General features: G+C 37.0%; 1 protein-coding gene across 5 annotated transcripts in view; it reads left to right on the top strand.

Annotated features, from left to right (window-relative positions):
- kiaa1958l.L (kiaa1958 like L homeolog) overlaps window positions 1-18,309 on the top strand; it is a 39,982-nt gene extending 21,673 nt beyond the window's left edge. For 3 of the 5 annotated variants that reach the window (XM_018226052.2, XM_018226051.2, XM_018226050.2), the window contains exons 11-12: window positions 14,083-14,160; window positions 15,032-18,309. In XM_018226052.2, coding sequence (XP_018081541.1) covers window positions 14,083-14,160; window positions 15,032-16,348 — 1,395 coding nt within the window. In that variant the 3' untranslated portion in view covers window positions 16,349-18,309. Of the gene's footprint in view, window positions 1-3,930; window positions 5,628-14,082; window positions 14,163-15,031 lie in introns of those variants that run through there. The other 2 variants (XM_041569370.1, XM_018226053.2) reach the window with 2 other exon arrangements.
- Window positions 18,310-24,144: the final 5,835 nt, after the last annotated feature.

Raw genomic sequence — 24,144 nt, 5'->3', positions numbered from 1 at the left:
GATCCAAAACTCGTTTTGCCTGTTTGACATTATGCACAGGACTGCTATACCTTTAATGAATTGTGCAAAAAAGGGTACTGGCCTTTGTGCTTGGACATACAGTATCTTCTCATGTTCCTTTGTAACATACATTAGAAAGTGTTCGCCACTCCTATGTTGTTTACAGGTTGCACAAACATTCATGTAATGTTTTTCATAACTTGCTTGAGCTATATAAATAAATGATGATGACATTTTAATTGATCTTCAATGGAAATTCAGCGTACTCAAACCAAATCTTTCTCCTCCTTTGTTACATTAAAAAGCCAGGAGTGCACCTTTGTGGGTAACGACTCCTTCCCGCACCTTGGTGCGCTACCTGACATTAACATTTGGGCCACTAGGGGAGTGAAAATTCTAGGGGATATTGTGGAGAATGGGGACATCAAGGGGTTTCAAAACCTAAAAGAGAGTTATAACTTGCCTAATTCTATGTTCTTTAGATACCTTCAATTAAGGCATGCATTTAGAACGCAATTCCCCATTTGACCCATTGATATGGTGGACTCCACTCTGGAGAAATACATGCGCAGGGAAGACCTTGTGAAACCAACATCTTGGTTTTATACCATACTATGCCAAGCCTCCCCAGACCCCCTAGCCAAGGCGAAAGCGAAATGGGTTAGAGACATTCCAGAACTGGAGGATGAAATGTGGGAGGATGCACTTAAACAAATTCCGGACATCACAATGTCAATCAGGGACAGATACATCCAAGCAAAATTCTTTAATAGAGTATATCTTACCCCACATAGGCTTGCGAAGATATACCCAACGACTCCAGGTCACTGTGTTAAATGTAAGATGGAAGTTGGCACATAATCTGATGAATAGACAAAGACATGGTTCAGAATTATAGGGAAAAATATGTACTTTATTTGGCTCCACTGGCATACAGTGCTGTTTTGTATGACCTTTTCTCTCTTCTTCTTTCTTTTCTTCTTTCCTCTGCTAAATTTTAAAAAATAAAAACTTTAAAAAAAAAAGAAGAGCCAGGAGTGCAATTGAAGATGTTGCGTCTGCGACTAGCATTTATAAACAGTGCGAAAGGAACACTCTGGTCAAATTATTTACACTATCCTATCTTTTTTATCTTTGAGTGGTCTGTTATCTGTACTACTTTTTAAAAAAAAATTGTTAAGGAATTGTTATGCATATTAGTGTATTTCTAATATCTGTAAATAGACATGTATCAAGATCATTTAAAGTGGACCTGTCACCCAGACACAAAAAGCTATATAATAAAAGTCCGTTTCAAATGAAACATGCAATCCATTTTCTATTTTTTATTAAAACATTCAAAGCTGTTGTAAGCTAATTTCAACATCTCAGCTGCCAATCAAATATTGTCTGGCAGACAATTGCTTTCACTTTCCATTCAGCACTTCCTAGAAATCGCTGCTCTCCACACATTCATAATTGTATAGCCAGGGCATGGGGATGGACATCAGGTCTCTCATTCTGGTGCACGAACAAGATTCAGAGATGATGCAAGGCTTGTCTTAATAAGTGTCCACAAAATTGCTCCTATCTGCTTGCTATAATTATGAATTCCCAGACTAGAGGAAACATGATTCAAATAATTTATATAGTGTAATTAAAGTTCATTTTGCTTGACTGATGTGATAAATAGGATTATGAATAATTTTTTTGGGTGACGGGTCCCCTTTAAATGCATTTGGTGCTTCTAACTTGAGAATGTACAAAATGTAACAACCATTCATTTGGGGGTACATCATTGTAACACAACAATTCAGTATCAGTTTTGGATACTAAACAGTTTAGGAATGCATCACAAACCCTTCTCTCCATCTTAAACCTTAAACCTCCAGAAAAAACCTTCCCAGCTTCTTCTACTGCAATCATAAAAACCATTGGGAATGTATCACATACATAATTTTGGAACCCTCTACAAAAGATTAAGCTAAATGCATTACCAAATTCTTATTTAGATTTTGTCTGTACTTATTCAGAGTCACATTTCTTTTTAAGATTTTTAATTATTTCAGCTGAGCATAAAATGCTGTGGTATAAATGAATCCTGAGCTGTATCCTGGATATGATGCCATCCCTATTCAAAATTTTTTTTTAAAAAAAAGTTTGTTTGACTATGTGACTGCTTGAGTTTATATGATGTTTTTGGTGCCAGACCTTTGAATTGGGAAACGTTAAATTCCACATATAAAGGGATACTGTCATGGGAATTTTTCTTTTTTCTTCAAAACGCATCAGTTAATAGTGCTGCTCCAGCAGAATTCTGCAATGAAATCTGTTTCTCAAAAGAGCAAACATATTTTTTATATTTAGGGGCAGATTTACATATGGTCGAATATCGAGGGTTAATTAACCCTCGATATTCGACTGCCGAAGGTAAATCCTTCGACTTCGAATATCGAAGTCGAAGGATTTACTGCAATTCATTCTATCGAATGAAAAATCGTTCGAATCGTTCGATTCGAAGGATTTTAATCCATCGATCGAATGATTTTTCTTCGACCAAAGAAGAAAAGCCTATGGGGACCTTCCCCATAGGCTAACATTGAGACAGTACTTTGACTATCGAATAGTCGAACGATTTTTAGTTAGAATCGTTCGAGTCGAAGTAGCCAATTCGATGGTCGAAGTAGCCAAAAAAACATTCGAAATTCAAAGTTTTTTTATTCTATTTCTTCACTCGAACTGAGTAAATGTGCCCTTTAATCTGACATGGGGCTAGACATATTGTCAGTATCCCAGCTGCCCCCAGTCATGTGACTTGTGCTCTGATAAACTTCAGTCACTCTTTACTGCTGTCCTGCAAATTGGAGTGATGATATCCTCCTCCCTTTCCCCCCCAGCAGCCTAACAATAGAACAATGGGAATGTAACCAGATAGCAGCTCACTAACACAAGATAACAGCTACCTGGTAGATCTAAGAACAGCACTCAATACTAAAATCCAGGTCCCACTGAAACACATTCAGTTGCATTGAGTAGGAGAAACATTGAGTAGGAGAAACAACAGCCTGCCAGAAACCAGTTCCATCCTAAAGTACTGACTTTTTCTGAAAGCGCATGACCAGGCAAAATTACCTGAGATGGCTGCCTACACACCAATATTGCAACTAAAAAAATACACTTGCTGGTTCAGAAATTAAATTTTACATGGTAGATTGAATTATTTGCAGTGTAAACAGTGTCATTTAAAAATAAAAACGACAACATAAAAATCATGACAATCCCTGTAAGCAAATTGCAAGAAAAAAAATATGATTGCCACACACTAAATTATGTAACTCTCTTGCTACTAGTGTGTTAATCTATACAAATTAAACTACTATACAGACTTCAAGAAATCTGCAATTTTACCACCAACATTTGTACACAATTGATAATGCTGTTTTGTTTTTTATTCAATTAAGAGGGGCACTTTATTACCAACCACTGGAATATATTAATGTAAAGCTTAAGAGTATCATCCACAAATAGTTTTAAATGCTACAGGGCTGAAAGTTTTCTTGGGGCTCCATAGCATTACCACAAACAGCTTCTATAACCACTCAATTTAAACTGCAGCTGTAATGGGGAAAAAATGAAAACATAAACCTAAATACACTTGTTATCGTGTATCATTGTAGCCATTTTAATAAATGAGCCATATTTTTTTTTATATGTATAAACTTTCATAACACTCAACACTCAATATAATATAAGTTTATGTATTAAAGATTAAGACATTGTGGCAAACAATATGTATATTCAGACTTTCTCTTTTTCGTTAAAAAATATTATTAAAAACCTGTCAGATTGGTATTCAGTCATTAACATTTTACAAAAATATATAACAAATTAGATACATATTTAACAAACCTTTTATGTTATTGTAAAATACAATTTTATTCATTAATACAGGCTGAAATCAAAGCACAAAAAGAGAGCAACATTTTGGCACTTAAACCAGCTGCAGCAACAACAGCGTGCAACACGTCCCTTGGTTTGCAAAAACCAACAAACAAACAAGGCAGCCAAGTCATCTGTGAACAGAAGAATCCCAACACAGTTAAAAAAACCACCTCTGACATAGCAGTACTTCATTCCTTCCTCATTGAAATGAATGAAAGAAGAAAGATAAAGGAAATACCACACAAAGAGCTTGATTTGCTGTTGTCTAAATTTGTTCTTGTGGCTAAAAGAAAAGATGGTAAAGAATATGAGCCTCACACGCTTCGGTGTATCCTTGGAAGCGTAGACCGATATTTAAAGAAAAATAATTATCCTCATAGAATTACTGATGGATTCATAAACCACTTCCCAAAAACTAGGCAATCAGTGTCTAAAAAACTAAAATTTTTGAAAAAACAAGGAAAAAGTGCTGGAGCAAACAGGAAAGAGGAACTGACAGAGGAAGATATAGAGAATTTATATGAATCTGGAATTCTGTCACTTAATAATCCTACCAGTTTGCTTAATCTTGTCTTCTTTAATAATGGCATTGAGTTTGCTTTACGTACAAAAGAACAGCATGACCTTCAGTGGGGTGAAATAACACTGCATACAGACCCTGCTGGAAAGAGATACTTAGAATACACTAAAACACTAACCGACTCAGGCTCTGATGAAAATCCTGAAAGCATCGGAGAAACAAAACCATGTATTTATGAAACACCACATGTACCAAACAGAGACCCAATAACCGCATATATAAAATATAAAGAGAACAGGCCAGACAAAATGATGACACCAGAGTGCCCATTCTATTTGACCCCAAATGCCTCTTACAAACCAGACTACCCAGGCTGGTATCGTTGTACAAAAATGGGAATCGGCAAGATTCGATTGATGATGACAAATTTAAAAATGCATGAATTGCTGAAAGAATCTAAACAAATAATTCAGTCACCCATAAAAACTACAATTCAGACACGCTCCTCCATGCGCAACCTTCATCCCAATGAGGATGTACATTCTGATGCAGAACACACACAACAAATATCAAACATCTGCAGTAACACAAAAGAAACAGCAACAGAAAATTCGAGTCATCACCAGGAACCAATAAAAAGTAAATCTTCAGATATTCAACCATCGGCATCCACATCCACTTCTACCGACCTGATCAAAGATACTGAAGTCCAGAAAAGCAACATCCAAGATGAACCACACTTAAAAAAGAATCGTCATTGATCCAGGTTAATAAATTCACCTTCCAGAACAAAAAGACTATAGACTAGTTGCCAATAAAATGTAATTAAATGACTCCAAACTATAATTATTAAGTTCCCAGCTGAAAAAAATAAACCTCTTAAAAATGTAATTTTTAAAACTATTATCCATTTTCTAAAAATTAAAATGTACCCACGTTGTGTGATATGTAAGGGCAAGGATACTAGTAAAGTGACCGAAACATTCATAAGTGTACTCAGAAGACTGAAGATGTGAAATGTCTTTGGGCATCTGGGACTGTGGGGTGTGGGGAAATGTTGCTGGTGAGTTTTCAGATGGTTAGAAATTATTTGTACTGGCCACTGACTTAGGGTAGGACTACACGGACATTTTTGACGCGATACGACAAAACGCAGGCGACAGATCGCATGCGATGGAAATAAGGTAAGTGAATGCATTGTTGGATGCAGTTGCAGCATTGATCCGACGTGACACGACTGTCGGATGCAGACGCTGCACGATGCGTCTGCATCCGACAGTCGTGTCGGATCAATGCTGCAACTTCATCCGACATCTCTTACCTTATTTCCGTTGCATCCGGTTTGTCACCTGTGTTTTGTCGCAGCATGTCGGATTGCGCTGAAAACGTCCGTGTTGTCCTACCCTTAGTGGTAGAGCTGTAGGAGGTAAAGTTGGTTAAGTGTAGGAAAAGTGATAACTGCTTACAGTAATGAGAAGCTGTGGTTCTGTGGGGGGGGGCATGATCACATGAGGAAAATACGAAACACAGAATTTGACTCTTTTGTGTGTCTTGGGTAACATCCACCATAATGACCACCCCTCCAAAGAGCGCTTTAGTATACAGCTCACAGTATACAGTATTTAGGGTGAGTTTCTATATAATTCGTAGTTGGAAGGTTTGCTATATTGGTTTTTGAGGGAAACTCCTTATTGCAAGTTATTAGGGTGTTTAAGGAATCTGCAGAAGAATTCAATGAAATTAAATATAGCATGAAATGAAATGTTATTGCAAGAGATACATTTTAATAATATGATATTGAACACTTCCATGTTCTGGGGATCAGCTTCAGTTTAGCCTATTTATCTGCAAAAAGAGAGACCTGTGCTTAAAGTACTGGTTTGTCTTTGAGGTAACTTTTAGTATGTTATAAAATGGCCAATTCTAAGCAACTTTTCAATTGGTTTTCATTATTTATATGTTACAGTTTTTTTAGTTATTTGCATTTTTCTTTGGAATTTTTGCAGCTTTCAACTGGGCGTCGCTGACCCCTTCTTAAAAAAAAATGCTCTGTAAAGCTACAAATTTATTGTTATTGCTACTTTTTATCGCTCATCTTTCTATTCAGGCCCTCTCCTAGTCATATCTTATTCAAATCAAGGCATGGTTGCTAGGTTAATTTTGACCCTAGCTACCAGATTGCTAAAATGCAAATTGAAAAACCGCTGAATAAAAAGCGAAATAACTCAAAAACCTTAAATAATAAAAAATGAAAACCAACTGCAAACTGTCTCAGAATATCACTCTCTACATCATCCTAAAAGTTGTCTCAAAGGTGAACAACCCATTTAAGTAAACATCTGGCGGCAGTTAACGCTTCCAAATCCTAAAAGTCCAAAAGTCTTTTAATACCTTTATTTGAAAGTAGAGTGTATATTGTCTGTGAAGTTGGTGACAAAAGTGGCATCATTAAGCGTTGTTCATAAGGTTTGACTCGATGTCGCAAGAATACATATTGACGTAGTCCAGTTGAAAGAAACTTAATCTTAAACTTATCGTCAAAATATTCTAACATACCTGGTTAGTGTTGTAGTCTTCCTAAATAAGAGCTTTGACAATGAGAGAAGTAACAAAACATGAGAATACAAAAACATGCATACAACACACTTCAAAAAAGGCAATAGAAATGGGAAGAAAGTGGGGTTTGACTAAGCTCACCAAATTGGGACATTTATTGCCTAGTAATTGAAAACACCTCTCACTTGCTGGCAGCCATGGCCCACAAATCACCCGCTCTGCCAAGGGGCTGGGTGGGTTGTTTTTATACAGGTCATGAAACTCCAAGGTAACTTCTAATATCCTCATATTTTGTAATAGGGGGTACATTATTTATTATAATACACAGGTTTCAGTGAGTCATGTGACAGAAATGACATCACTACTCACCGTTTATAACTGATGACATCAGTACTCACCGTTTATAAGGATATAATTTACAAGATATTCATGGCTTTTGTGTATTATATAGTGAATAAAGTACCCCCTCTTGTAAAATATAAGGATATTATAAGTTACAGAGGAGTTTCATGACCATATAAAAACACGAAGCCGAAGGCCGAGTGTTTTTATACAGGTCATGGAACTCCGAGGTAACTTCTAATATCCTCATATTTTGCAACTGGGGGTACTTTATTTATTATAATACACAAATTTCAGTGAGTCATGTGACAGAAATGACATCAGAACTCACCGTTTATAACTGATGACATCACTACTAAGCCTTTATAAGGATATAATTTACAGGATATTCATGGCTTTTGTGTATTATATAGTGAATAAAGTACCCCCTCTTGTAAAATATAAGGATATTATAAGTTACAGAGGAGTTTCATGACCATATAAAAACACGAGGCCGAAGGCCGAGTGTTTTTATACAGGTCATGGAACTCCGAGGTAACTTCTAATATCCTCATATTTTGCAACTGGGGGTACTTTATTTATTATAATACACAAATTTCAGTCAGTCATGTGACAGAAATGACATCAGAACTCACCGTTTATAACTGATGACATCACTACTAACCGTTTATAAGGATATAATTTACAGGATATTCATGGCTTTTGTGTATTATATGGAAATATTGGTAGAATTTTTATTATGGAGTGTGCAGTTGTGCAGAATTCTTGCAAATGGTGAGGGCAATGATCACTGTAAGAACACAACAATCACAGCTGAAGTTGTCCTTTGTTGTTAGTAGGGTGTATAGTCTCTGTGAGGCAAGTGACAAATTAGCATTATTTATAGGGATTGACTTGACTTTGCCAGGATACATATTGGTGCAGGCCAGGGCAAAGAAATTTTGAGTTAATTTACTGTATCTCCCTCCCCTGTTTTGGATTTTTGATCGGTTCTGTGGCCTATCTTTCTTTCTAAAACTATTACTGCATAAATTTTGATTTTTAATGTAGTACTACTACTATATGCAAGCGTGTATGTACATTATGGAAGAATTTTCATTATGGAGCAGTTGTATATATTGGAAATCTTGGAAATGGTGGGGTATTTTCATCTCATTTCATTTCATCTATGGCTGCTGCTTCTTTTTTAAACAGTTAAAACGAAGAAAAAAAAATATTTTCAATTGAAGTGCAAGTTCATAAAATATCAATTGTTGTTGCAAGAGAAACTATACCAGTTCACACCCGCAACCTGCTGACCTCCATCAAACAGGAAGTGATGGTGCTGCGAACCGGAAGTGACCTCATCAAAAGTGGGCGGGACAGAAACAACTTTTGTAAAACTTTAAAAGGAGTAAAATATAGACAATATTACATAAGATAAGAAATTTAGATGAGACCTGCAACCCGACCCGTAGACCCGTGGGTATACTCGCACCTGAAAATCCTCCCCTCGTTCCACAGGGTGCCCACTTTTTTTGCTGGTAACCCGCGGGTACCCGTGGTTACCGCTGCAGGACTCTACTTCATGGTCAAGGACAATGTTTTTTTAACATCCTATATGCATAAACAAAATTATATGTAAAAATTCAAAAAGCAGAAGCGGAGAAAGTGCAGTCAGTACCTACGTGGATATCTTTTTATGGGTAAAGGTTGGGGCCAAATATCTACATGTCTTTATAACTATCTAGCTAGATTAATAATTTCAAAAGGACAACAGCAGTGTGCTGGTCAACAACTGGGGAGGAGCAGTTTAGATTTTGGCAAAGTATTAGTGGGGAAAGCCTATCACTCTTACACTGCTTTTCTTTTAATGTTGTGAATACATCAATATATTTTGTTCAAACTGCAGAAATGGACTGGGATTTAAAACGCTGCCAACCGACTTTTTTTTTTTTTTACATCGGATGAAACAAAGATTGAATACCACTGACCCTTTAAAAGCTACGTTTAATAAGGATGCACTCCACAATCAAATTAGAGTCTGGTTCAGCATTCTAACTAAATTACGATGTGTCGTGTAATTCTGTGTAATGTAAAGCCTTGCGTAAATGTGTCTGAAATATATAAATAATGAAAATTCCAACAGTGGTAATTTTTTGACATTTTATTATTTCACAAATTGTGATTTTTTTAATATTAGATAATGCCCTCTGGTAATCATGGATCACAGTCCAAATCTAAGAAGGAAGATGTTTGGGTTTTTCTTTCCAAGGAAGAAAGGGTGGTTATAACAAACTTGTTTTTTTCATTATGCTATAAGAATATTTTTTTACATTTTAATAAATACCGTAAAGCATTTAAGAGCTGGTACTGATCCTTAAAATCATCGCAGCTCAATCACTTTTATGCTTTTTGGGGAATAGCTTCTTTCCCAGGATGGCCCGTTCTGTCCGTGCAGATGTCTGTGGTTCAAGCTGGTCACCTTTGGCAGTAGGACAAAAGAATAAAATCCGTGGCTCCTCCTTCACCTAATATCCACAGGGCCGCCTTCTCCTACAGACAGTTTTTCTTTTGTTGTGCTACAGGAGGTAGGGCTCTGGGGTTTCTCCCCACTGTCATTTCTAGATAGTGTAGTTAGATTTTATTTTAATTAAGGGAAATGCATGGTGACTATTTCCCAGGGACCTGGGTTGGGTTCCCCTCTTTGCCAGTGAACTGCCAAGTGGGGAGTATCGTTGTACTGCACAGAGTCTTTCATCTTAACTGCAGAGGTGCCCAGGTAGTTAGGCCGTAAAGGCAAGAAGAGGACTACGGCAAGTTCACCCTGCATGGACAGAGGTTGCATTGCCCAGTCAGCCATTGGACCCCCCCCGCCATGCACGCAAGATTCGGGGCTTCTAGGTGGACAGGCTGAGTAAGTGCTATCTAGCACTTTTTAAAAATTGCACTCTTTCCTTGCGCCAGTTACCTTAGCAACCAGCGCCTGGCGCTCCGCGTACCTGCCCTGCTATGCGCCGGGATTTTCCCGGGTCATCAGGACACAGCCTCTCCCTTGCATCACTTACATTGCATGGCGCACTGGATATTCCACACAGAGTGACTTAAGCAAATAACCACTTCATTAGGGGAACAATGTTGGCCCCATAGGAACTCCTGGACCTAATTAAGGATGTGCAAAATCAGTCAGAAAGCTGATTCTGATGCTTCTAGCAGGCAATGGGATTCCTCCTTTCGCTCCTTTCGCACCTACAGATACCAAAACTATAGCCAACCTGCATCTTCCTCCTACTCTAATCACAAGAAGGAAGCCAGGCTCCCCAAAACCCAACGACGCATGAAGATCAGCTCACACCGGGACCAACAGATGCTGTCAGGGAAGGCTTCTGTTTTTCACGTGGGTGTGGCAAGATTCAGGACAAATGGGTGCTCCAAATCGTCAAAGAAGTTTACAAGATTCCTTTCGCCTCGTTCTCCTCCAGAAGAGCAGTCGTTCCCTCCTCTATCCCCCGCAATCCAACCAAACACAGATTACTTCTGTCGTGTGTCCAGGAGTTATTACAGAGCAACGTCATCATAAGGGTTCCACTGCAACAACAGTTCAAGGGGTTCTATATCAACATTTTCCTAGTCAACAAAGGTGTGCATATCAGTGGAAGATACGCTCATTTGGCAACCTCGCCAAACAAGCAGATTGTTGTGTGTATAGTCAGTTTAAGAGAAGGCTGTTTTATACCAACAACAAATGACTATATAGAGAAATAAACTAATGTAATTTATTTATATATGTATACATTTTTCATGTAGACATTTGAGGACGACTGCCTATCGCATGTTCACAATTTGGGGGCATGAGTTCCTTGGGAAGAGAAGCAGAAGACCTGTTCCATCATGTGTAGTCTGACCAAAGACAGCGTGTGACGGTTTTATTAAAATTGATAACTAGTACTGTGCTACTGACATGGCTGATTAATAGTTTTTATCAGTGGTTTCTGTTTTGTATTTTATAAAAATGTATATTTGTAGTAAAAATTATAAATCTATAAATATTAAAGTCTGTCATCTGTATTTTGAGTATTATGCTTTACATTACAGCTTATGTATCTTCATTGGTGTCTTTATTTCTCACTCTCTCTCTTTCTAGACAAAGGAGTAGGCAGTTCTGTCTTCATAACTATATTTGATTCTGCCTGTTTCTCTTTTAAACCTTCAACAACAGCAATTCTTAAAAGGAAACTGGGTTTTTTTGTAGCATAGAGGCAAAAGCACAGAGTTGCATCTTTGCATGCGCCATGGAGGATTTTAGGACTTAAAGAGATTTGTCTTCTAAGGGCTGGTAATTATAACAGTGTCTTAAAGGGAATGTGCCTAATATTTTGAGATAACACTATAGGCAATGTGCTATATACACTTTGGTGTATAAAAGCAGCCTCCAGGTGCTGTTTACTCAATTAATTCATTGAGTAAAAAATTTAAGTTTTGAACAAATTCAGATTTTTAAATACAGGTATGGGAATCGTTATCCAGAAACCTGTTGTTGTCCAGAAATCTCTAAATTACGGGAAGGCCATCTCCCATGACTTCCTTTTAAGAAAATAATTAAAATTTTTAGAAACTATTTCCTTTCTCTCTGTATAAAACAGTACATTGTACTTGATCCCAAATAAGATATAATGAATCCTTATTGGAGGCAAACCCAACCTATTGGTTTAATCAATGTTTAAATGATTTTTTAGTAGACTTAAGGGTATGGAGATCCAATTATTTTTCAGACCTGTTATCTGAAAACCCCTCATGTTCCGAGCATTCTGGATAGCTGGTTCCATACCTATAATATAAACTGAGATAAATGAGCCCCAAAAAGATATCTTTGTATATGGAGGCCTTTGAGAAAGCCTTCACTGGCAAAACGCGCGTCAGGCGTTTAGCTCCATCGCTTGGTCAAAAAAAATAATATCGATTGAAACTATGGGGGGATAGCACTATAGGGGGATGGAATGGTGGAAAAAAACTCTCACTTTATGGTAATAGGTATACAACGGATTAATCCTTATCTTCAATGCACTCATACAGACTTCTCACTTGGTGAATTGTTCTTTTCCAATGTAAGGTGGTGCAATATACAAGTGCTAGGGAATAGGCCATTTATCATTAGGGGACTCTGAGAGGACAAAGTGATCGTTAACTTTTGTTTGCACACCTTATTGGATACAATGTCTGGAGTGAATTAAATTTAAGGATCTGTTATATTATCGATGAACTCTCTGCCATCTCTATTTATAGCAACAACCACCATAGTTTTTCGTGATCCCCACGACACACTCTTTTTATATATATATATATATATATATATATATATATATATATATATATATATATATAGTGATAGAAGGTCCCAGACGTGGACCGAAACGTCGATTAAATAAAGTAACTTTGAAAAGAAAATCCTGGTGTGCATCAGCATTCTATCACTATATAAGCTACCCTGTCTTTGCACCCAGGTGAAGTTTTTTCTAAGTGTGTGCTCAAGCCTTCTCATATATATATATATATATATATATATATATATATAAAACAAAAATAATCGGTGCACTCAGAATACCTGATTACAGCCTAAGTGCTGGAACATGAAGTCATGAATACAAATAAACAAAAAAAGAGTCCGCACTCCTAGGTCTTGTGAAGAAAAAAAATGAATTTAATCAACGTTTCGGTTCTTAAACCTGAAGACGGCTCACGTTTAAGAGCCGAAACGTTGATTAAATTAATTTTTTTTCTTCACAAGACCTAGGAGTGTGGACTCTTTTTGTTTGTTTATATATATATATATATATATATATATATATATATATATATATATATATATATATATATATATATATAAATAAATAAAATTAACTTGAAGGCATTTAGGTCGATGTAGGATCTAGGTGGGACCAGTATATTAAGCTACTACATAGGCTGCAATCCCTTAAAACTTCTACACCAGATCAATTTACATCTAATGATTTTTAATTGCTTTTTACTCATGAATTTCTCTCTATATATTTTTTTTCAAGGAGCTATTAAATGTTACATTTTAATTGGGTAATTTATTGACTAGTGGACTGTGAACATCTACTAGACAATCTATATTCAAGCACTATTGGCACTTTAAACATGAATCATATCAATTGAGTTTTTCTGATTTTCTTTTCTCAATAATTGACTAATGACAATGATTTTTGGCTTTTCACAAAATGAATTTATTCACTAACGGAGATCACAATGAATTGATTACACCAATAAGTTATTTGTCAAGTTTATATACAGATATACAGAGATATACAATCAATTCACATTTAGTTTGTTATAGATTGTGAGGCGTTATTAACTCTCTTTGGTGGTTCCTTTCTTTTTGGCATAATTCTAATCTTTGTATAGGCACGTTGCATTTAACCCCTTCCCTGTCAGCACTTTTGCACCACTCGGGGAGCATGGTTTTGCCTAGATGCTTTTGTTTCTATAGGATAGAACAGAATGTAATTTTGTTAGCACAGAACGTTAACCTCTTTGCGAACAACAAAGTGCTTGACAGGGAATGTGTTTTAAAAAACAAATCATTATGCAATTCTTTGCCATAGCTCATTCTTTAATTTAAAAAGTAATGTATGAAAAAGAAAGTTATGAGATTATATTTTACAGTGTATAGGCTAAAAGTGATCATTCTGCAGCTTTCTTTTCTGTATATGTAAAATAATAAGTATTTTCCTTACTTTCAATAGGCTATTGTACCCAAACGGAGCAAACTTACTTCTGAATTGCATGAAGATCAGCTTAGCGTGGAATTAATTGCTACTAAGGTTTGTATGCATTTATGACACTGGCTGTGTCTCCCCAAGGTTTCATGTAAACAAATCAATTTGTTGGATTTGTGTTCTGAATTAGTAATTTTACATGAGATTGAATTTAATTCCCATGAGAACCAAATGGATGCACTCACAACATGCAGCCAGATCTAAGTTTTAGTGTATTGCAGCTTTTTTTAAACTTCTGTTTTACACTTGAATGTTGTACATCTTACATTTTTAATGAGGATGAGCCCAAGGTAAGCTTGTATTTTTTTTTTTCACTGTAAACTTGTTAGGTCGGAGATTAATTAAATGCAATATTTATTTTTGGGTGACAACGTTTCGGCAGCACCCAGTAAGTGTGCACTTACTGCTTTGTGCATACAGTATAGTCACTTCTTTTCCTGGTGTAGTTAAAGCTTTTAATATGAAATTGCATTTACAAATAAGTACTGTAGATTGCAACATTCATCCCTTCCCATATAATGTAATAATAATACACAGTAGTTCCTTGTCTAATGTGTCGCACTTATCATGAAAAATCTCATCAGAAACTAAAGTCCCCTTTTCCCTACGAACCTTTGTCAACTCATGACACCAAATATGCTGTGACAATGATGCCTCCTGCAAAGTGTCCACATGCTGGAATTTCTGAACTGAACTGACCCCAAAATGAAAGCTTGACAAAAACCAAACCAAACTCACAATATACTGTGTAGACCTTCTAAATGATATTACAAAGCCAAATGCAATTGTATAAAAGCTTAAATTTTTTTTTTTCTAACACCTTAGGTTGCCATTTTTATACCATGAAAATACACACACACAAATATTCCATTCAGTCTGTCGGACTACTACTAATATGTAATATCTTTTTACATAGGTCTCCACACTAAATAAAAAGGAAACCTTTTTACCGCGCTTTAGAATTCCCACATGTGAAGAGCGAGATCATTTTATACAAGAGCAAAAAAACAAGAATACTATGAGGAAAACAAAATCTGATATTTCCACTCTGTTGAGCTTTACACAACAGGTTAAAGAGAACAGAAAAATTGAAGATATCCCTCATGAAGAGCTTGATTTGCTTTTGTCAAAATTTATTCTTGCATTGAAAAGGAAAGATGGAAAAGAATATGAACCCCATACAGTGCGCTGCTTAATAGGTAGTATCGACCGATACCTAAAAGAGCAAAACTACCCTCAGCCGATATTACATGGAAACAACCGTGAATTTCCGCTAACAAATAAAACTCTTTCGGCAAAGATCAAATACCTTAAGAAACAGGGTAAAGGCAATCACCCTAATAAGGGGGAAGCGTTAACAGACGAAGATATAGAAAATCTCTATAAAACAGAAATTCTGTCATTACACAACCCTTCAAGCTTGTTGAACTTGCTGTTTTTTAACAATGGCATCCATTTTGCACTCCGTACCAAAGAACAATATGATCTGCAGTGGGGAGACATTACACTGAAAATTGACAATAAAGGCAATCAATATTTAGAGTACAATGAAAGGCGAGCCAGGACTGCAGAAAACCCCCAAAATGTAAAGGTGGTTAAGCCAAGAATGTATGGGACACCAGAAACACCTGAAAGAGATCCAATCACCGCATATATTAAATTTAAAAACAACAGACCACCCTCAATGTTGGCACCAGATTCCCCCTTCTACCTGGCTCCCAACACAAAATACAACCCAGGATATTCTCTTTGGTACCGTGCCATGAAAATTGGAATCCACAAAATGAGATTAATGATGACCAGTATGAAAATAAAGGCCTCACTGCCAGAATCTAGAAGAATTAAGAACAATTTAATCAGAAAAACAATCATGCAGAATCTGACTTTCCATCATTTATCACTTACAGAAGCTGAGCAACAGAGTGGACACATGGACATTGACTACATAAACAACTACTCTTTAGTGAGTGAACAAATACAACAGACTTTATTATACAACATCCAAAAAGACAGTGAAAACCAGCCTGAAACTGCAACATCCTCTGGCAGTGCCGCAGCACAGTTTTGTAACGTGCAAGAAAATATCAACAGTAGAATTATGCTGGACTCAATAATTGGACACAACTTTACTTCTGATTCAGACAACATGGCATTAAAAATTTATAGTGAGTCAGTTACAAGTGAACCGCCAAACAAACGCGCTAAAATGATGTGCGACTCTGACTCTGATTAACATTATAATATATTTTAATAATATAGAGTATAGACTTCTTTGCCTAATTATTCTCTTATTGGTTAATAAAAAAAACGCTAATTATAATGCACATTTGTATTTATTATTTCTCCGAATTTTTTAGGTAAATTATTAGTATTACAAGACACCGTAGAGATGTTTGTAGATAAAGCATGAAATGCTTTAGTGATGTGAAATATACTTAATGTTTGCTATCAAGTCAATACAGTATTCCTTATATAATCATTTGTTCTGGCTGCCAGTAAATAGTATGGATTAAAGATACATTATAAAGATACATTATATTTTCTAGTCTTGTATGTTTTAAATATTGTTGTAAACTTTTTATAGCGAAACATGACCTGCCTTCTTGATGTTTTTTGCTATGCTTTTTATACATTTTCTTGCTTGCGTTGCTTTATAGTACATGAAGAGTTTCCCATTACTTGCTTGTAAATTTAGTGAGCCATATGTCAATTCACAATCTCAATTTAATGAGAAATTATGTTTGTGAGGCTAAGTTTGGGATATGAATATACATGGGAGATAATGCTAGTCACTGAGAATTAAGTAAAATTCAGTATACTAAATTATGATGGATTGGCTACCTTTTAAATAAGGACCTGCTTCATCCCAGTTTAAAATTCATATTTGCACCCAGAAGAGTGATATTTGGAACTATGGCTACCTGGATCCTGTGATAGGTACTAATATGTTTCCCCTAGTGCTAAACATCCAAATTGAATTAAACGTCATCCATATGACACTAGCAGGAGTTTAGGTAGCCCGAGGAACTTAATTCTGTTCTATGTGTTTTTGAAAAGATTTTGAAAGTGTGCAATTTCCATCTGTCGGATGAAAGACTATGTTGTTTTTCTCATTGTGTAACCTTTGAACTAAGGTCTTGGATCACAGATCATTATGAAGGATGGTATGCTTCTGCTTTGACTGGTGGCCTTTAACATAATCTCTTAGCTAATTGTGTTCTTTGCCAAAAGCAGAATCATTTCGAGGTATGATTGCGCAGAACTTAGCCCCACTAAAGGTGGCCATACACAGGCTGATAAAAGCTGCAGAGAGACCGAGTCGACAGCTTATCGGCCCATGTGTGGGGCCCACCGACGGGCTTCCCTGAGCAATATCTGGCAGAGAGTTGGCCAGATGTTGATCGGTCAGGGCTAAAAATCCCCTTGGATTGCAGACCGAATCTGTTCGTTGATTCGGTCCTGCAATCTGACCACACGTATGACCCACGATCAGATCAGCCTGATTGCCCACCTCAAGGTGGACACATCGGGGATAGATCTGCTTGTTTGGCTAAATCGCCAAATGAGCGGATCTCTACGTGTATAGCCACCTAAAGGGATTGTTGTTTAAAACAACCATGGGCAAGTTATTGTTTCCTTAAGATACATATGGGTGTTGAGCTTCTTCAGCATCAGTGTAGAAAAGTAATAATGAACATTACTTGTCACCTTTCTTCAAATTAGTTAGCAGGCAGGTTCCATTGAGCCAATGGAAGTCTGTCTCTCATCCACCGTTATCATCCGTATAGATCTGAAATACATGTGTGCAGATTAAATCACCTCTAATCATTTGGCTCCCCGTGTCATTAAAATTGATCATTAATGGAATTTCTTTATTTTTTTGAAAGTTGTATACTGGTGAGATGTGTGATGTCAAAACAGTGGTTTTGTAATATGCTGGCCTGGAGTCTTTTGATCCCAAATTTTTTAGGGAAAGTTGTTTTGCCGTCAAAAGTGCATAATTCTTCAAATGAATAACTGGCAGTGTCGGACTGGCCGGGCTGGACACCGGGACACGCCGGGCCATGCACGCCAAGTGGTGCTGGATGCGCATGGCGCTGAAATGCGCATGCTTGGCAAGTTGCTCACACAGTAGGGGAGGGGGGGCTGGAGGGGGGCCCTGGGACAGCTGTCCTGGTGGGCCCCCGGCCCCCCCAGTCCGACCCTGAAAACTGGCAATATGATGGAATTTGAATTTAAAAGACAAATGATGAGGATCACAACATTACAATTAGGGATACACTGAATCCACTATATATGATTTGGCCGAATCCTTCGCAAAAGATTAGGCTGAATACCGAATTTCCTTGTGCAAATTAGGGGTGGGAAGGGAAAAACATTATTACTTCCTTGTTTTATGACAAAAAGTAATGCAATTTCCCTCCCACCCCTAATTTGCCTATGCAAATTCGTATTCGGTTCGGCCAAATCCTGCTGAAAAAGGCCGAATCCCGAACCGAATCCTGGATTCGGTGCATCCCTAATTACAATGCATAGGTCTTGGGCTGAGAATCCCTTCTCAACCTATGCAATGACTCCTAATTCATGCCGTGTTTCACACTACTTATAAAATGTGTTTTTGTATAATGTGTTTAAAAATATACATAAAATGTTCATAAAATGATGTACCATTTATTCATACTAATATGTAAAGTTTATTTATTCATACTAATATGTAAAGTTTTCAGGAGTTAATATTCAGTACAGATTGCGTATTTCAGTTTTTTCTTTACATTTGAAATGCATCTTTTTTCCTTCTTTTGCTCTATGTTTATATCGGAATCATTAACTGTAAACGGTGCTTTTCTCTTCAACTAGTGTTTGACTGTCCGTAAATAAGATTTTGTAACAATGTTAGTCTTATTCGCTGAGAATTGTAGTGGGTCTTAATTTTCCATTTTCAAGGGGCATCGTACCTTCTGCTGACTTGATGCCATTTTTGTGCAATTAAAGGGGATGGTTGTGCAAATACACATTTTTGCATTGTGAAAGGAAATGTAATTCCAAGCAACTTTCCAATATGCTTTCTTTTAAAATTTCCAACATTTTTGTTTATCCCTTTCCTGTTGTCCCAGTCTGATTCTTAAAACAATGTTACAGGAGTCAGGTCTCCTGCAGGACTTATTAGCTGGCTTGCAATATTTTGCTTAAAAAAAATGGCAATTTGTTTTTTTCCACAATATATATTTTTACCTAAAGGGTCAGTATACCCCTTGTTCAAGGTGAGCTCGATGAATAGGGCTTGTGCTGAGCATACCTTTCCATATTATCTTAATGAGTAAAATTCTACATCTTTTATTCTTTCTTGACCTAAACAGGGAAACTAAAGCTACTTCATGTTTGTTTGTTTTTTTTTAAATTAAGTGATTGTGTTAAAAAAAAAGGCTTTAGTTCCTCTTATTTTTATGCAATCTTTTTGTTCAACCCACTGAAATAAAGTGGGTTGAACAAAAAGAAAAAATTGAAAGTCTGCAGTTATTTCATTTAAAATTCATTGTGGTAATGTACAGAACCAAAATTAGAAAAAAGTTGCCTCTGTCCAAAGATTAATGGACCTAACTGCTGCACCGACTGTGTGTGTGTGTGTGTGTGTGTGTGTGTGTGTGTGTGTGTGTATATATATATATATATATATATATATATATATATATATATATATATATATATATATATATGTATGTATATATATATATATATATATATATATATATATATATGTATATGTATATATATATATATATATATATATATATATATATATATCTGTCCCAAATAAGGCATGCACTCACAGGTCTTATCCAAGGTGAAAAAATGGTGTTTATTCAGCAAAAAAACTGCTAACGTTTCGGCTAGCCCTCTAGTCTTTTCTCTTTGCCTTATTTGGGACAGTTATCTTATTGTTTGCATTTTGCACCCAGGCACACTTTATCTTTATATGTGCTGTGCCCCATTATCCTCTACATTTACGGGAGTCCCAGTTTCCTGATGATAGTTGAGTAGTAGTATATATATATATATATATATATATATATATATATATAATAAATACATGTTTGTTTTGAAAAAAATCTGAATTCTAAGAAGGAGTAGGCTACATGTTTAATATTCTATTTTTATTGATGCTCTGCAGAAATGAACAAAGGCTCCCAATTGACCATCCTATAACATGTACAGATATGGAATGTTCGGGAACGGTGTCTTTTTGGATAATGGATCTTTCCTTCATTTGGATCTTCTTACCTTAAAGGTCCCCATAGACGCAAACATCTTTTGTTGGTGAATGAACGATTTTAGCGAAATCCGGCCAATCCGTCAAATTATCGTAGTTAGTGGGAATCGAACGATCGTACACCTTACGATTTTTCATCCGACATGACAGAAAATTGATCGGCCAGGTTAAATTTTTTTTATTGGTTCCAGTGCAATTTATCTATGTTTCCAGGGCCAAGCAGGCAGCTACCCTCGGTTTTCCTGGTAATATCACCTGCAATGGTCTATTTAGTTGATGCACAAATCGTACATTTAATCAATCGTTTCAAGATAATTGTGGTCTCACGATAACGAAAAGATCTTTTAAAGATCTTTACATCTATGGCCAGCTTAAGTCTACTAGAAAATCATGTCAACATTAAAAAACACCCAACAGGCTGGTTTTGCTTCCAATATGGATTAATTATATCTTAGTTTGGATGAAGTATAAGGTAGTGTTATCAAAGAGAAAAACCAAATAATTTTTAACAATTTGGAATATTTGGATAAAATGGAGTCTATGGAAGAAGGCCCTTGCGTAATTTGGCAATTTCTGGATATAGGGTTTCCGGATAACAGATCCTATATCTGTATATATATTTTTTTAAATATGAATTACTTTCCTGGCTTTATCAGTAAATAATTTCTGCAATAGAGGATCTTGTACATTGAAGAGCACTATTTTTTGTTTCTTTTGTGCTTCATGGTGGCTGTGATTACCATATTAGCACAGAAAACCAGTGCTTTTAGTTGTTTGTATGCACAACTCATGAATCATGTATGTCATGATTTTGTAACTAGTGACTTCCATGCTGGTGTGGGTAGTGTGTCTGTTGCACAGGAAGGGCTTAAATGCTTAGTTTATTTTGCATATCTGTGATTGATAGCTATTTATAATAACAGATTTGAAATTCATATTTAAGACCTGGCCCTTCATGGGCTTTAATGCTGTTTTTCAACTTTCTTTACAGTCATCTAAGAAAGACTGCATACAGGGCCTTCATAGCATCGGCACATGGATATTTGCACCCTCCAAAAGGTAAGGCCATTCCAGCATGTGTGGTCAACATTGTGTGAGTCTCTTTACCTTACCCTGTCGAACTTAATAGAGGCTTCATGAAGATTTATGATTATGCAGCCTCCTACATGGTGTGTATACTGTAAAAGTGCCATCCTCCATTGTTTTGTTTAGAAAAGGGAATGTCAAGCTATGGAACAAATGACTGACATTGTTAGATGAACTGTGCTAGATATGAATTAATATAATTAGTTGTTCTTCATGTCATAAGGAGATGCCTCTATTTACTAGAAAATGCCTAATGGCATCTCTGTTAATTCATATGATCCATATTAAGCCGTCACTGGAATGTTTTCATTGGCAGTTTTCCACCATTATAGAAATGCTATGTGTGACATAAGAGAAAAGTGTGGGGCTTCACTGGATTGCCTGTGCAACTAAGCAATATAATACCTGTGCTTTAAGTTATGCCAATTACCTGTTTAGTATTTCCCATACTCATTATGGGGAATACTAGAATTCCTGCATGTAATCCTTTTAAAGAGGCAGCTCATACCTTACCACTTGAGATTTATTCTGTTGGATGTTATTTCCCACGAGAAAAGGGGGCGTGAATTAAAACTAAAACAGATAGAAGATTCACAAATCTCCAATTAAAAAATGGCCTGTCTACACCTTCATATTTAATTTAGCAGTATAGATAATATCAACTGTTATTGGTTCTTAGTTCTTGGTCCTCACCAAAAACCAACATAATGCATCTACTTTAAGAAATTTGAACATATGTGAAGAGAAGAAAGACTGATCAATCAACTTGTTTCAAACCAAATCTTTCCATGTCATTCATAGGGACTGAACAAAAACAAGACAAAGAAAAGAAACACATGGCCGATGATGTAATATTACAGTAATATTTAATATGAAAACAACAATAACAGGCAAGTAAATGCTGAAAACCTAATTAACAAAAAAGATTTTTGGTGCCAAATTAGGCAAATCCAAGGTTAAAAATACAAAATGAATGATTAGCAAAGTAGTAGTCCTTCTGCTCTAGCGCCCAGGCTCATCAGATGAATCATCCTCCTCTTCTGATCTTGGGGGTCTGGTGGGTGGCTGCCTCTCTGGGGCCGTGCGCTTTGCTTGAGTATGTTCAGTGTGGTCAGATCCACGTTTCCTTTTCTGACCATGCCTCTCACGTAGAGGAGGCTCAGCTTGAAACTCAGTCATTTGCCCAGTGGGTGTAGGGCAAGATTCCTGCTTGGTCTTTTTCTCAAGCGGCTCTTCAGAACTTGACATGCGTGATGTCTGTGGAGTTACTGCTTCTTGATGGTCTGGGTGTTTCCTCTTGGCATTTAAGTGCTCACCATTAGAATTTTCCCTAGATTGATTGTCCAGGTGGTGAGTCGTCTTAGTGCTCTTCCCACTTGCTGTGTTAGCAGGATGGTGTTGAGTGCCAGTTGTAAGTGCATCACTGCACACACCTCTGTACTGGGAGCTTACATGTGACAAATAACTACTAAGAGGTGGGCTTGAGTCACATTCATCTTCAGAGAAATCTGAAAGACTTGACAGCTCCTCATCTGAACTCTCACTAGAGATTAGTTGTGTGCTTGAAGCTGAGGTTGTGGCTTGCTCCGTTGTAACATAGGAACAGCTTGGGCGTTCATCTCTCAGCTCCTCTTCGCTGAGTTCAGTCCGAACAGAAGAAGAAGTGCCCTCTGTCTCCGTAAACTCTCGTTCAGTGTGGTCAGATCCACGTTTCCTATTCTGACCATGCCTCTCACGTAGAGGAGGCTCAGCTTGAAACTCAGTCATTTGCCTAGTGGGTATAGGGCAAGATTCCTGCTTGGTCTTTTTCTCAAGCGGCTCTTCAGAACTTGACATGCGTGATGTCTGTGGAGTTACTGCTTCTTGATGGTCTGGGCGTTTTCTCTTGGCATTTAAGTGCTCACCATTAGGATTTTCCCTAGATTGATTGTCCAGGTGGTGAGTCGTCTTAGTGCTCTTCCCACTTGCTGTGTTAGCAGGATGGTGTTGAGTGCCAGTTGTAAGTGCATCACTGCACACACCTCTGTACTGGGAGCTTACATGTGACAAATAACTACTAAGAGGTGGGCTTGAGTCACATTCATCTTCAGAGAAATCTGAAAGACTTGACAGCTCCTCATCTGAACTCTCACTAGAGGTTAGTTGTGTGCTTGCAGCTGAGGTCGTGGCTTGCTCCGTTGTAACATAGGAACAGCTTGGGCTTTCATCTCTCAGCTGCTCTTCACTGAGTTCAGTCCCAACAGAAGAAGAAGTGTCCTCTGTCTCCGTAAACTCTGTCCCCCCTTCTTGCACAGTCAGGAAGGGCTCTCTGCACAGGGGACACACGGGATTGATTTCTGCCCACTTCACTATGCACTGGTGGCAGAATGTATGTATGCAGTTATCTGGGTGGGAGATATTCTCTATCCTCTCCATACATATGGGGCATATTGCCTCCTGTCGGTTGACATGTGTAGTGCTTGTACTAGATCTTGATGGTTGTTGGTAATCTCGCATTTATGATAATAACAAAATAAACTCTTTAAAAATCTGCAAAATGATAGTAGCATAAGTTACAAAACAGCCTTTATCATTATCTAAACAACAACAACATTATTAGGCCCATGGCTCCTAAGGCTAGACTTGGTTTAAGAGGCAAAATGACTTCTCATTATAGTAAGCTGAAGGAACTTTCA

This window comes from Xenopus laevis, chromosome 7L (assembly GCF_017654675.1).
Source record: "Xenopus laevis strain J_2021 chromosome 7L, Xenopus_laevis_v10.1, whole genome shotgun sequence".
In the NCBI taxonomy this organism is placed as follows: Eukaryota; Metazoa; Chordata; class Amphibia; order Anura; family Pipidae; genus Xenopus; species Xenopus laevis.
This window is presented reverse-complemented; position numbering and strand designations above follow the sequence as displayed.